At 43.2% G+C, this 15,439-nt stretch overlaps 1 protein-coding gene across 1 annotated transcript; it reads right to left on the reverse strand.

Moving 5' to 3' along the window:
* Positions 1 to 12,923: 12,923 nt before the first annotated feature.
* Positions 12,924 to 15,023, reverse strand: LOC149276430 (zinc finger and BTB domain-containing protein 3-like). Its single transcript, XM_089503655.1, has one exon. It carries the CDS (start codon positions 15,021 to 15,023, stop codon positions 12,924 to 12,926), a length of 2,100 nt encoding a protein of 699 aa, XP_089359781.1.
* Positions 15,024 to 15,439: the final 416 nt, after the last annotated feature.

The following is a 15,439-nucleotide window of genomic DNA, read 5'->3' on the forward strand; positions in this document are numbered from 1 at the left end:
TCTCTTCTTCGGTTGTAGAGGAAAAGGCAGTTAGTATAGTAGGAGTGGAGAGAGTGGTGTTGAGTGGTGTAGGAGGGAGTTGTAAGGAAGAGAGGTCATTTCTAATAGTCTCGATCTTCTCTTTGAAGTGGGTAGCAAGATCTTGGGCAGTGAGAGAGGTTTGTGGTGTGGGTGTGGAGGGACAGAGAAGGGAGTTGAAAGTAGAAAAAAGGCGTCGTGGGTTGGAAGAAAGAGAGGATATGAGGGTGGAGAAGTAGAGCTGTTTGGTGAGAGAGAGGGCAGAGTTGTAGGTGTGGAGCATGAATTTATAGTGATTAAAGTCTTCGCTGGATTTGGATTTTCTGAAGTAACGCTCAGCCGTGCGGCAGCACTTCTGAAGAAACCGTGTGGTTTTGGTATGCCATGGTTGGCGTTTAAATTGTCGGGGGTAACTTGTAGTAATTGGAGCTATGGTGTCGAGGGATGAAGCAAGTGTGTTGTTATAAAAAGAGGCTGCTGTGTCTGGGCAGGAAAGGGTTAACATGGAAGGTAAGAGAGGTTCAAGTGAGGCTGACAGTTGGGTAATGGTATTGTCTGTTAATGGCCTACAAGTATGAGGTGAGCGCTGTAAGTATGTCTTGTTAGGGGTTAGCACTAGAGAAAAGGATAGAAGGTGGTGGTCAGACACAGGGAACAGGTAGATGGAGAAGTCTGAAAGCGAGCATGATCTGGAGAAAACCAGATCAAGTGAGTGTCCCTCGGTGTGCGTAGGGGAATTAGTCCATTGAGAGAGACCAGAGGAGGATGTCAGGGAGAGGAGTTTGGAGCTAGCAGAGTTGTTAGATATATCTAAAGGAATGTTAAAGTCACCCAGAATAAGACAGGGGATAATAGGAGAGAGGAAGAAAGGGAGCCAGGCAGAAAGGTGGTCAAAGAACTGCGAGGTAGGACCTGGAGGGCGATATATGACAGCAATTTGAAGAGAGAGTGGAGAGAAAAGACGGATTGTGTGAGCTTCAAATGAACAGAATGAGAGGGAGGGCTTGGTATATTTTGGAAGGTGCAGTGAGGTGAGAGAAGGATGCCTACACCACCACCCTTTCTGCCATCAGGCCTAGGAGTGTGGCTGAAGTGTAGTCCTCCGAAGGAGAGTGCAGCAGAAGCAGTAGTGTCATGGGAGGGGATCCAGGTTTCAGTAAGAGCTAGGAGGTTAAAAGCATGGGATAGAAAAAGGTCATGTATACAAGCAAGTTTGTTGCACACCGAGCGGGAATTCCATAGGGCACAGTTAAAGACTGAAGGTAGCTTAAGGTTGGAGATGATAGGAATAAGATTGGTTAGGTTGCGCATGTTGATTGAGTTTGCTGGTTTAGAGTGATAGGAATAGGGAAGACTATGTGGGGGCAGGAGTAGTAGATCAAGTATAGGTAGGTTTCACATATAAAGGTTTAGTGTAGAGGTACTGGGATAGCTTTGACGGCAGAGAGATGGGGAGGGATAGGATCTGGAATGCTTTAATGGGGAGTAGTGGGTGGTAAAGGGATCTACAGTTTGGTGCCCTCTACTGGCGTGTTCTAATAGAGCTGGTACTTAACTGTCTATATATTAGAACACCACTGGGGCGAGTGGGAGAGGGGCTGGGAGAGGGGCTGGGAGAGGGGCAGGGAGAGGGGCATGGAGGGAGAGGGGCAGGGAGGGAGAGGGGCAGGGAGGGAGAGGGGCAGGGAGGGAGAGGGGCAGGGAGGGAGAGGGGCAGGGAGAGGGGCAGGGAGGGAGAGGGGCAGGGAGAGGGGCAGGGAGAGGGGCAGGGAGGGCGGGCAAAAAACCCCACTTGATTGTGGGGAACATGAAGGTGGGTCTTGCAGGTTGTGAGGGCTGTAATAGAGAGTGTTAAATAGTGTTAAAGTGGACGGGGGCAGTAAGAGGGCAGATACAGGAGATAAGGGGTTAGTGGAGCAGAAAGATAGAAAGTAAAATATAACACACTTAAGTAGTGACGGGCATGACATAGATTTTACCAAATAAAAACAAATAAAACAATCAGTGGAAAAATGCTGCAACTCCCAGTAAGGGCATTCCTAGGCCATAAAGCATAGATAGACAGAAAAAAGGGTAATAGACAATTCAGGCACAGAAACAGGAAAATGATAATAACAATACAGAAAACAATAACAGATAATAAAGGAGATCTCTTGGTCCACTCTGTATACCTTGTAGAAAAGTATGCAGGTTTGCTTGGGCTTCAGTTGATTGTGGGGAACATGAAGGTGGGTCTTGCAGGTTGTGAGGGCTTGTAGCAAAGTATGCAGGTTTGCTTGGGCTTCAGTTGATTGTGGGGAACATGAAGGTGGGTCTTGCAGGTTGTGAGGGCTTGTAGCAAAGTATGCAGGTTTGCTTGGGCTTCAGTTGATTGTGGGGAACATGAAGGTGGGTCTTGCAGGTTGTGAGGGCTTGTAGCAAAGTATGCAGGTTTGCTTGGGCTTCAGTTGATTGTGGGGAACATGAAGGTGGGTCTTGCAGGTTGTGAGGGCTTGTAGCAAATGCTTCCAGTGCAGGACCTCTGAGACCAGGGGTGAGGTACTTTGCCCACTGGTCCTTTGGTAATTGGTACTGCCTGCAAACCTTTTCAAAACTGTGCAGAAAAATATCCAGATCCCCATCTTTGTCCAAAGTGGGAAAATTCTCTGCATGTGGTTTGGGTGCAGAAGAGTCTCTTGAAACCACACTGATAGGTGAGGCACTTAACCTCTCCAACTCTGCCAGTTTTAGTTCATGCTCTCTTGCTGCCTGGCGCTCTGCAACTTCCCTCTCTCTCTCGGCGTGGCGCTCTGCAGCTTCCCTCTCTCTCGGCCTGGCGCTCTGCAGCTTCCCTCTCTCTCTCTCTCTCGGCCAGGCGCTCTGCAGTCCCTCTCTCAGCCTGGTGCTCTGCAGCTTCCCTCTCTTGATATTTAATGATAAGCTGCAGTCTGAGGTTTGCATCTGCTGAGTCCACGTATTTGAAAACAGTTTGTAGATAAGAGTCCAAGGGATCTCCAGATCTTGGCACGTCACCGACATCAGCTGCAGTTATCTCCCGTGTGACCATGCCTCCCTCAGAAGTGTTTGCAGCATCACTTTGCGCTGCTTGTTGCATATCATAGTCCACAAGCTCTTGAATAAATTCATCCTTTGATTTTCCCCGGATGGGAATACATTGTTCACGGCAACGTTGCTCAAGAGCACTCTTGGATTGTGTTTGGTATTCCATTTATCACACCGGCCCAAACAAATGATAGCAAAAGAAAAGAAAAGAAATCAAAGGGGGGGGGACTGTTGAGGTGTAAATATACTAGTTCAGCCTTTGGAAATTGAGAAACAATTTATTTTTAGTGTCTGGATTAGCAAATCCAGCAACACTGAAATCTGGTACCGAAAAAGATGGAAAAAACCTTTAACTATCCCACAGCTATGCCACCAATTTGTCACGAACGCACTCTACTCCAAGCGTGCGCGTGACTTGGTTCTGGTGGTAAAAGGGTTAAAATTCACTATCTGTCTGCCCTAGACCGGAAATAGTGATAAAAATACAAATATTCACCCTTAATACCACCCGCAATTGACTATAATGATATAACAAATATCAAAATAACACTGCCACCACCAAGACAATTTAGAAATGGGAATCAGACTAAAAACCCACACAATATATTTTAACACAATAATTATGTGATTTCCAATTACCGATAAAATGGTCTAATCAGGTAACGTGAGTCTTTACCAGACAAAGGCAGAACTTAATAAAGGAATATTTATTATGAACAAAAAATCACAGTGCATACACAAAAAGATGATAAACAGATTATTTACACCAAACAGATAAAATAAAAAGGAGAAAATTACAGAAAACCTAACTACTCACTTGAATGGTAAAGTAATAGTTTTTCTGTCCGTAGGGCTCCGGCAAGGAAAGATGGCGACTTACTCAAAATTAGATCTTGGCCCCTAGTAAGCACCCTGACCCATCTTCTCTCGTTAATTTTATATAGGTGGCATAAGTGGAGGGAAGGTGTACCATAAGTGACCTCCCCCTTGTGTGGTGGAAACATATCAGTCCAAATAACTTATTTTCATTTTATCGTCCCTCCTGTGCTCGCCGCAGCCATAATTCATGCACTTATGAATTTCCTGTAAATTGTGAAGTCCATAGATATGTCACACTTGCTACTTATGACTAAACATCATAGACTTCACAATTCCTTCCAAACTGGTTAAGTGGCGCCGCCATGTTTGTACTCTTTTTGTAGGGTGCGCTTTCCCCGTTCTAGGTATGCACACAAAGAGGTATGGTAATGAATATATGAGTTATTATTGATATGTGTTGGATATGGCCTGGATATGAAATGGTTTTCCTGACTGCTAGTGGTCAATAAGCATATCAAAGAATCCATTATATATGAGGGGATACAGGCATATGGTGAATGACTCGGCTAGCAGACTTAAAGGCACCGCCTCCCCATGAAATTTCACACCTTGCAGAGGGCCTTGGTTGGAGTCCCAGCTTCAAAAGACCAATTTATCTAAAAAGACCTTTTGGCGCCACATGCCTATGTCTCTACCGGGTAGCCAGTCCATGTACGTCCATGTACGTACTACACCGGTTGGTGTGACACTGGGCATGATGGGACTGTGATTGCTGTTATCAATCACACTCCTATCATTCCGAATCAGCCAATACATGCTGAAACCCGGCTAGCTGCCCCCTTGTGTATGGGGTCACTTACAGACTCACTGTGCCATGCCCCCCACTTACACATCCATGCTATCACACATACACTCATTCATATACTCATTCATTCACAGATTCATTCCCTCAATCACGCACACAACCCCACTCTCTTACCTAGATCTCCCACTCGCAGACTTAAGCAGGGGCTGCTGAATCCCACTTTGCAGCTCATGAGCAACTTCTCTTGTGCCGAACAGCGGAAGCAGGAAGGGAGCGGAGTCATATGATGTGACATAAATTCACGTGACTCCGCTGGGTTCCGCTTTCCCTGTGCGGTACAGAAGACACTGCTGTGCGAGCAACCCACAGGAAAGCAACAGGGACCTTGCGATTCTGCGATCCCGGTTGCCCTGTCTGCCGATCTCACGCAGGCTGCACCTCAAGGTCTGGCAGGCCGCATTTGGCCCGCGAACCACATGTTGGACACCCCTGTGCAATTTTGAATCTGTGGTATGACTTAAAGATTGCTGTACAAGCTGTAATTGCTGCAAAACATGGCTCTACAAAGTATTGACTGGGGGGTGGGTGAATCGTTATGCATGTTAACGTTTTCTGGGGGTGGTTGTCTTATTTCTTGTTTGTTTCACAATAAAAAATATTTTACATCTTCAAAGTGGTAGGCATGTTGTGTAAATCAAATGATACACACCCCCACCAAATCCATTTTAATTCCAGGTTGTAATGCAACATGAATAATTTTCCAAGGCACTGTATATGGTCAGAGGACAAAGAAGGAAGAAGACATAACCTGTGCCAGCAGAAGACAAGTCACTTTGCGGGATGTGTCCTCAGAAGAGGAGCAGGCCTCAGGGCCTGACACCTTGACTTATAATCAACCAAATGCGGTACTATTACATCCTGCAATGCAGAGTCAGGATGCAATAGTACGTCCTGCAATTAAATATCCTCTAGCTCTGCACTGCTGCTGTGATCTCAGGTAGGACAGATAATGGTTGCCACGATTCTGCACACACTAGCTGCAACAGATCGAGGTTTTTTGTTTAACAATTCACATGCACACAAACTGTCAATAGACATAGGCAAGGTTAAGAAAAATTAGTTTGGTTTAGTTAATTTGATTTTATATTGTAAAACCATTTGGTGAGAAGCTAAGATTAGTCCTAGTTTGTGCATTTCTTCAGTGAAAAAAAGACTATTTAGCAAGGAAGTTTTGTAAGTTAAATTCTGTGGGCTTTTTGGGGAAGTTTTATTAGGTGGGTGGATAATTATGCGGTGGTTACGTGGGTTGGGGGGATTGTTATTGAAGTGTATTTAGTAGCTTCAGCCCCCCACAATTCATTCAGCTCATTTTGGGGAAGTAATTTTTGGAAGAGATTGTCTCCCATACAAAGCTGATGATGAGTCACCTTGGGTGTAGGAATCCCTAAAAATCTAGGGGGGATAGCATTTTTCCCCATCAGATACCCCCTTTTTTCTCCCCCATCAGATACCTCTTTCCTCACTATCTCCTACCCCACTTTCTCCCTATCTCTTTTTTTGCAAACACGTACAATAATATATAACTTGAAAATGTACGTTTAATACATTAACCCCTTAGCGACCTTTGACGGTTCAGGCCTGTCACACAAAAACGGTCTGTTAACTACCTTTGAAGGTCCTGGACCATCATTAAATTAAATAAGCTTAGAAAGTGATCAAAGATCACTGTCCTCGCTTAAACGGCGTTGCCGTAATGCCTCGATGTCAAGGCCCCTCCCCGGGGCATCAACATCTCTCCAGACCCTCCTGAGAATCTGGCTCAGGTACTGCATTCAACCATGCAAGTCAATAGAGCCCAGCTTTCTAATCACAATGTGATTAGTAAAATATTCAAAAAATAATAAAAAAGGAACATGAGGGCAGTAGGACAATAACGTTCCAAGTTGAAAAATGCGCACTCCCCAAATGTGGCATTTTAAATCCCAAACAACAACAACAGGAGATGTTGCTGAACACATATTGGGGTGTTGTTTGATAGTGACGCATACAAGGAGCTATGAATTAATTCCCAAAGTACAATCTGTGTGAAAAATAAAAAAATACTTTGGCAAAGACTGGTGGTAGAATATCATGCATGAAAAGGGTTAAAAAAACAGCATTTGAAATACCTTGGGGAGTCTAGTTTTCAAAAATATATGGTTTGATGGGGTAAATTGAAGTAGCTGGCTGAACACATATTGGGGTTTTGTTTGACATATACCAGGACCTGTATATTTATAACTAAATTACAATTTGTGAGAATTTTTTTTTTAAAAAAAATTACTATTACAAAGTTTGACAAAGTGTGGTTGTATAATTAGTGCATGGAAAGGGTTAAAATACCAGCATTTTTGAAAACTAGACACCCTGGGGTGTCTAGTTTTCAAAAATATATGGTTTGATGGGGATAAATTGAGTTAACCGGCTTCAAAGATGTTCCAAACAAGAGATGGAGGCAGAATGACCAGATTTGGAAAAAAAGGGTTGGGAATCATAAAACGCTACTTGTACTTATTCCCCTATAACTTACAAAAAACAGCAAAAAAACATGGGGTATTTCTCAACTCAGGACAAATAGTAGAAGCTATTTAGCTCGTTTTTTTTTACTTCCTTTTGTAGGTGAGTAAAAGATTTTTCAAATAAAAGTCATAAGGTGTTTTTTTCAAAAATTTCGCCATGTTTTATTATTTTGTTTATAGTAAATAAGATATGATCAAAATAATGGTATCTGACGAAAGCCCATCTTGTCCTGAAAAAAACAATATACAATGTGTGTGGGTACACTAAATGGGTGTGGAGAAAATTACAGCTGAACACAAGCACAGCAAAAGTGTTAAAACAGCCTCAGTCCCAAAGGGTACAAAAAGAAAAAATAAGCCCAGTCCTTAAGGGGTTAAATATAGGAAAAAACAGCTAATCTTTGTAACAAAAATATTTTTTTAAATATTGAAAAATTGGACCCTAAGCAAGCATTTCCTTGGGACCCGCTCACACTCCCTAGCATGCAAACACTCCCTCTGCTTCCACACCAAAACAATATATTTGCCCCACTGAGTGCAGATTAGGAGAAGACTGTGAGGGTCAGTGCAGTCTTCCCTCCTTCTGACCCTACCGTGACATTGACAGGTCCTCTCCCCAGTAATCATCCACAGAGTCCCTTTGTCCCCTCATTCACCATGCCTCTAATTTACTTACTCCCTGTAGTTCAGGTATAGATCAAATAAACAACACATTTAAACAGCACTACAGGTATAGATAAACTGAACAAGACATAAAAACCCTGTATTTGCAGGTATACAATAATAATGTATGGAAACATAGCATAGCAGGTATAGATCAACAGAACACAGAAACCCAGCATTGCAGGTATAGATCAACTGGAAAGATCACAAGTAAACTCAGCACTGAAGGTATAGATCAAATAAACAACACACGAAACAGCACGTGCATGTATAGATCAACTGAATAAGACATACAAACCCTATATTTGCAGGTATACATAAATAATGTATGGAGACATAGCATAGCAGATACAGATCAACAGAATAACACATAAACCCAGCTTTGCAGGTATAAATCAACTAGAATTCACATAAATTACAGGCATAGATCACAGGTCGCACACCCCTAAAGGCCAGCCCTGGCGTCCACATTCTCCACAGTTCAGAGTGAGCCAACTTTGTCCCCAAACAGCCCAGCGTGAGCCATCTTTGTCCCCAAACGGCCCGCCCTGTGCCATCTTTGTCTCATAAACACCCTGTCTGTGCCATCTTGGTCCCCAATGGCTTGACCCATCTTTGCCTTTCCCTAAATCACATCCATGATACACATATCCATTAATGCATTATTATAAATAATTCAAGCAATTCATCCACACATTAATTAATTCTCTCACTCATTTACACAATTCATCCACATTCATTCATTCTTACTGATTCACACAATTCATCCACATATTAATTCATTCTCTCTAATTCTCAGTTTATTTCAATATTCTTAATACCCCCTTTCTCCCTATCTACCCCATCTCCCTCCTTCTCACTATCTACTACCTCTCCCAACACCCACCCACTCCATTTGTAGTTCACTTTCTGGCTGAAGTCCTGTGGTGGGAGCGCAAGGCCCCTGTTTCACTGCTGAGCGCCGGCATATGACGGCAGGGAGCAGAGGAGTGCGGTGCGGTTGTTGAAAACTCTTTCATGAGAGACCACTCGGCTCTCTCCTCCACCTGGGTGCCATACAGCGTTTTGATTGGGGGGATTCCTACGGCCCTGGGGGGGGATTTCTTCATTATCGGTTTACTGGGGGGATCTGCCCCCCGTCCCTACGCCCATATTGTGGTTGATTTTGTGGTAGACGTCCACCGGTGCGGGGAACTCTCCTCTCTGACAGCCGGGGAAGGTCTGCGCGATGGACGCAGACAACCCCCGCTGCTAACCGCACCTCCTTCCGGCTGCAGCGGAAGTTGCCTACGCAAATCGCGTAGAAGTCTACCTGCTGCCCCGACTACAGACCAGGGAGTCAGAAGCACCGGTCATTTTTTTTGGGGGGGGGTTAAAATGGGGGGCATTAGGCAGGAGGATCCAGGTCCCCTGCAGCGCTGCGGGGGATCTGGATCTTAGTCTCATAGTCAGACCTCTATTTAAAGTCTGATTATAAGACAACCCCGATTATAAGACAAGGGGTATTTTTCAGAAAAAAACCTTGTCTTATAATCGAGCAAATACGATTCTAACTAGTGTCAGCAGGCAGAAGCAATCAGTGCTTTAGCATATAGAAAATTGATATGATATGAGATAACAAAAAAAAACATGCCTCTGATAAAGTAGAGCTTCGTCTACAAAAGGCGTAAGGCGGACTATAACACACCGCGTGAACCAGGCTGATAGAGCTGAACCAGATAAGAGCTGCGGAGTCAGCGTCCACCTTCCAACAGAGAGTGAAGCAACACTTGGGATCCTGCCTCAACTCCCGGATGAGCCGGCACTCTTTTTTTTTACGGAGAGCACTATGCACTTTCGTTTTTGATTTCAGGTTACCTCCTGTTCCTATTATTATTATTATTATCTTTTATTTACATAGCGCCAACAGTTTATGCAGCACTTAATACAATACATAAATTCAACGGATATGACAAGACAAGAATTGGCAGACTAAGACAAACTGATACATTCGGTGGAGAGAGCCCTGCTGGCAAGCTTACAATCTAGAGGGAAATGGGGTGACAAACATTGAAGAAAGGGTGAGAGGTAGTGTGGTGGTTGTATCAATGACAAGGCAGTTCTAGCGGCTAAGATGGTATGCTTCTCTGAAGAAGTGGGTTTGTGAAGATTCCTTGGGAGTAGATTCCAGAGATATGGGGCAGCTCGAGTGAAATCTTGTAGACGGGAAAAGGAAGAGGTGATAAGTGAGGAGGAGAGCCTTAGCCCATGGAAAGAACATAGGGATCGAGTAGGAGAGTATTTGCTAATGAGGTCAGAAATATATGGAAGAACAGTATTATGGATGGCCTTATATGTCAGTACCAGGATTTTAAATTTAATTCTAACGGTAATTGGGAGCCAGTGGAGGGTTTTACAGAGGAGGAAAGCAGAAGAGGAGAGACGTGCAAGGAAGATATGCCTAGCAGCGGAATTTAGGATAGACTGTAGAGGAGAGCATCAAGACAGTGGAGTGCCAACCAGAAGAGTGTTGCAGTAGTCAAGACGGGAAATGATAAGTGAATGAACCAGAGTTTTTGTGGATTCTTGGGTGAGCAATGGGTGGATACGAGAGATGTTTTTAGGTGCAAGCGGCAGGATCTGGCAAGGGACTGAATGTGAAGGATGAAGCCTCCTGGTTAGTAGGAGAGATAGTCGTGTTGTTAATGGTGATAGAGAATTCAGGTAGTGAAGTGGAGATGGAGGGAGGGAAGATAATGAGTTCAGTTTTAGAAAGATTAAGTTTCAGGTAGTGTTGTGACATCCATGAAGAAATAGCAGACAAGCAATTGGTAATACAGGACATGAGAGATGGAGAGAGATCAGGAGAAGACAGGTAGATTTGGGTATCATCTGCAACTATGATACTGGAGGCCAAATGAGTTGATTAGTTTGCCAAGAGATGAAGTATAAAGAGTGAACAGCAGAGGGCCAAGGACTGAACCTTGGGGGAAGTTGACAGAGAAGGAATGGTTAGACAGATATGAGGAGATCCAGGAGAGAGCTGTATCGCAAATGTCTATAGAAGCAAGTGAGTCTAGAAGGCGGTGATCAACAGAATCAAAAGGAGCAGAGAGATCCAGTAGTATTAGAATAGAGAAGTGACCTTTTGCTTTGGCAGAGAGCAAGTCATTGGAGACTTTATTGTTAGAGCTGTTTCAGTAGAGTGAAGGGGTTTCAAACCAGACTGTAGAGGGCCAAGGAGGGACTAGATAAGTAATCAATATTAATCTAGGTTTTTTCCTAGTGACACCTCTGGTCTGAATTTCTTGGACTTTCTCTTAGTTTTACTAAGAGTCAGTTCTATATCAGCAGGCAATATTGCATAGCATTTGTATACACAATTACTTTGCCACAAACTATATTGCTGCATATTTCCGAACACGGTTTATTGTATCCAGAAACAATTGCATAAACATTCATATCCATGGCTTTTTATATTTGACTATGTTAATTTCATATATGCTAAAGCACTGTTTGATTGCTTCTGTATGATTTGTTTGTTTTTGTTATCTCATATCATATCAATTTCCTATATGCTAAAGCACTGTTTCATTGCTTCTGCCTGCTGACACTAGTTAGTAATTTGAATTTGGTTTTCTTGTTTTTCTCACTATATCTGTGAAATAATTGATGTAGAAGGTTATTATATTATTTTTTCATTTTGTAACTTTTTTTTTTTTAAGTGAGTTTGATTACTTCTGTCTGAACCCCCCCCCCAAATATTTTTAAATACCATCGCTCCTGGTTCTGCAATATTTGTTTTCAAATACACATTCCATGGTTATTGGGGTGTTTAGGGTTAATTTATGGGCAGTTATAGTTAATGGGGTGTTTAGGGTTAACTTAGGGACAGTTATGGTTAATGTGGTCTTTAGGGTTAATTTAATGCTGTGGACTGAGGGTTAATTTAATAAAGTTAACTTAAGGTGCAGTTAGAGGTAAAGGGGGCAAACTAAGGGGGATCTAAATCCTTATTTATTTATAAAAGTATTGTGTCAATGTGCTGTGAACGATTCTCTGAACGATTCGAATCTCTGAACAATTCTCTTAACGAATCTATGAGTCATAAGAGTCTGTGAATGGATGAGCTGTAACCTGATCCCAAAGTCTGTGCCTAAGTGCTGTGCAGATGACTCACTCTAGGACCAGGTTACAGCTGCATGATTCACAGACTGAACTGTTACAAATGAATTGTTCAGTCTACTGAACCGATTCATCCGGATCACTGAAAAGAATCTGATCAAAAGAACGATTCGTTCATGAACCGGACATCACTAGTAGCATGACCTGGGAAATTATCAGGCATTAGTCAAACCACTAATCATTTTGCTTGCACACTGCACATGTACCCAAAGTATCAGGAGCCTGTTGACACAAAAGCTAACTGGCTATGTTTCTCATAAAAATGTTGCTTGGACATGTTTTAGACAATTAAGCAGATATTCTCTACTTCACAGTCACACAACAAGCATAACTCACCATTTTAAATAACTAAATGTCTTAACAAATGTACAATTATGGGAATATCCATAATAATAACATTCCAGTATTATTAATATTAGAATTAAATAAGAATATCACTGATGTGCATCATACACCAGTGTATGATTTATACAGATATTTAATTGTAGCCACCTTTCAAAGTATAGCTTTCTAAGGATAAAAATCGAAACAGACATAATTGTGCTTGTTTTAACTGGGAACATACTTTTACTGACAAGAAAAAAAAGCATTTTTTTGTGAGTTACAATTGCTTCCTTATAACCTAACAAGAAGAGGGAGATATAAAGAACGCAATTTTAGTTTACAAAATACATTAACATGGAATAAATAACAACTATTTGGAACAAATGTGCAATTTAAAAGCGGGGCAAGCGCAGCCCCTCCCATTTTAAAGGCTGTTTTCAGTGACCATATTGTGCATGTGCTCATTATCCTTCTGGCCACTCAAAAGGTAGCCTTATTAGAGCAAGGACTGCTAAACCCAACCACTAATTTCAAGGCAAGTTTGGAGGTGCTGGCTCCATATCCCCCTTTGGTTTTTTGGCACTTGGCTCCTGTTGGCTATGTGCCTTGCGGATGTGTCTGTATAAGTCTCCACTTTGTGTGTAGCTACGCAAACAATACCGACATTCATATGGGCGTTCACGTGTGTGCACTGTGGCATGTCGTCGGAGCGTATATGAGCATGAAAAGGTTTTACCACATGTTTTGCAGGTGGGCACATCCTCTGGGAAAATCGGGAATCCAGGATGGCCTTCAAACTCCTGTAAATACATGGCCTCAGGATGCATGTTAGGAGGCAGAATGGCTCCATAACCTGGGTGATGCCCTCCTGGCACTGCTATCATTTGATAAGGAAGGTAACCAGATTCCTCCTCTCCCTCCTCATCAAATTCATGCCGTTTAAATGCTCTCACTCCCCTCTCACATTCTTCATCTGATATTACAATGGCTTCTATCTTTACAGTAACACCTTGTGCTTGGTGTGCATCACTGCCAGTGGAGCTGCAAGGACTTAGCGCAGCCGCCACCTCCATGCCAGGTTGAGTTGTTGTTGTAACTACCAACTCAGACTTGGCACGCTCTCCCTCCTCCTTTTGCTTGCCATTAGGTGAATCAGGGCGGTGTAGTGGCCACCTGGATGTAGCTGACAATGCCACAGAATTTCTTGATGACTCTGGATTTTGTGACATGCATCTGGAGGGGCCTGGCTGTGTGTTTGTACTGTCTGTTGGCTCTTGTGTGTGCAAGGAGTATTGAGAACATATCTGTGCTTCCTGCATGTTGTCTGTAGATTCCTGTATGGCATACCCAGAGCTACCTGGTTGTGTCACTGTGTTGCCTACTATCTCTGGACTCTGCCGAGAGTATCTGGAAGTTCCTGATACTGCCGCCATGGCAGTGGGCTCCTGTCTTTGTAGAGGGTAATGGGAAGTTCCTGTCACTGCCACAGTTGTTTGTGCTTCCTGTTGGTTCTGTATAGAGAATCTAGATATGGATGGTGTCTGGCTACTAATCCATGCAGTTTCTTGCACTTGAAGTGAATACCTTGCACCTCCTGATGTTCCCTGTGCAGCAGCAGCAGCAGGCTCCAGCCTCTTCGGGGAGCTTCTGGAGGGCAGTACATAATCTTGGCTCTGTGTTGAATATTTGTGTGTAAAAAATGTGAGAATACTTTCTGCTGATTCTTGCACATCATGTCTCACACTTTCTGTAAGTGCCTGTTCTGTTCTTCTCCCATTAACTTCAAACTTAGAATTTCCTGACAACTCCTTCCCATTTGCTGCTCTCTGCAGACCTTGAAGTTTCATACTGCTAGTAATTGCCCGACTACTGCCTGTTCCTTCTGGCAGATCAAACCTTGAGCTTTCTGCTACCTCGTGGTAACTTTCCACTGCACTTAATGTCTCAGTTCTAGAATTCACTGCCGCTCTCTGTCCACTTCCTGTTGCTTCCTGCTGTGAATACTTTACAGTCCCTAATCTCTGATAACTCCCTGCCTCCTCCTGTCTCTTATATCTAGAAATTCCTGGTTCTTCCTGAAGTTGGAAAATTGGATTCAACATTACTTGATGCCCATTATCTACTTCATTTGGGCCATGGTATCTTAAGACCCTTGTCACTATCTGCCTATTCTCTGGTCTTTCATGCTCCCTTCCTTCTCCTTCACTCTCTGACATCTGGCATACTATTCTACCCTCCTCCTCTTTGCGAGTGCTGTCTGCCTCAGCTGGTGCCCTTCCCTGTAGCCTCTTCTTGCAGACCTTCACCACCTCATCCATGTGCAAATAGCTGGCTGCTGCCAGGACATCTTCAACAGGTGCCTCCTGGAAGCAAAGACGTCCACAGTACATGAAATTGAGAAGCAGAGAGAAGGCTGGTGCAGTAACAATTTGGTTGTTCAGGGTGAGTTCTCGTGTATCTGGCCGCTCTCTGCAAGACATATGGAAAAAGGGACTACACGATGCCAGGACTGACCGGTGGGCCAAAAAATGGGCAGTGCCAACAGTCACCTGACAATCACAAAGGAATCCCCGAGACTGCTGGTCTTGAAGGCTATGGAGGATGCGGCGGCAGTGATCTGGGAATTCCATGGCTAAGAGCAAAGAAAGAGGAAATAAAGGGAACATTTATAAATGTGTGACATTACAAAACAGAAAAAAAAAATCAAGCTGTAAAGCAAAAAAAGAAAAATATAAAAAAAGGCAAAGGGAAAAGAGATAAAGGTAGGAAATGACAGGTCTAGTAGATACATTTTCCTCCCAGTATTTGCAATAGAAAAAAAAGGGACACTTGTTTTAAAGGGATGGTTCACCAAGACTTTGTGATCTACTGATAGCTATTTAATTAAATGAGTAAAGTAGTTGGAAGAACGTACGGTATTTATTTACACATTTTAATTTATAAGTACATTGGGGTTCTGGGACAAAGATACATGCAAAACATTTTAAAACTCCCAAGAAGAGAGGGATGCAAGAGGAGTTTGGGGTCTCATGAGGGGGCTGCCTTC

The sequence above is a fragment of the Sceloporus occidentalis genome, unplaced genomic scaffold, assembly GCF_023333645.1.
Source record: "Sceloporus occidentalis isolate IW3139 unplaced genomic scaffold, rSceOcc1.0.p SCAF_239, whole genome shotgun sequence".
NCBI lineage: Eukaryota > Metazoa > Chordata > Lepidosauria > Squamata > Phrynosomatidae > Sceloporus > Sceloporus occidentalis.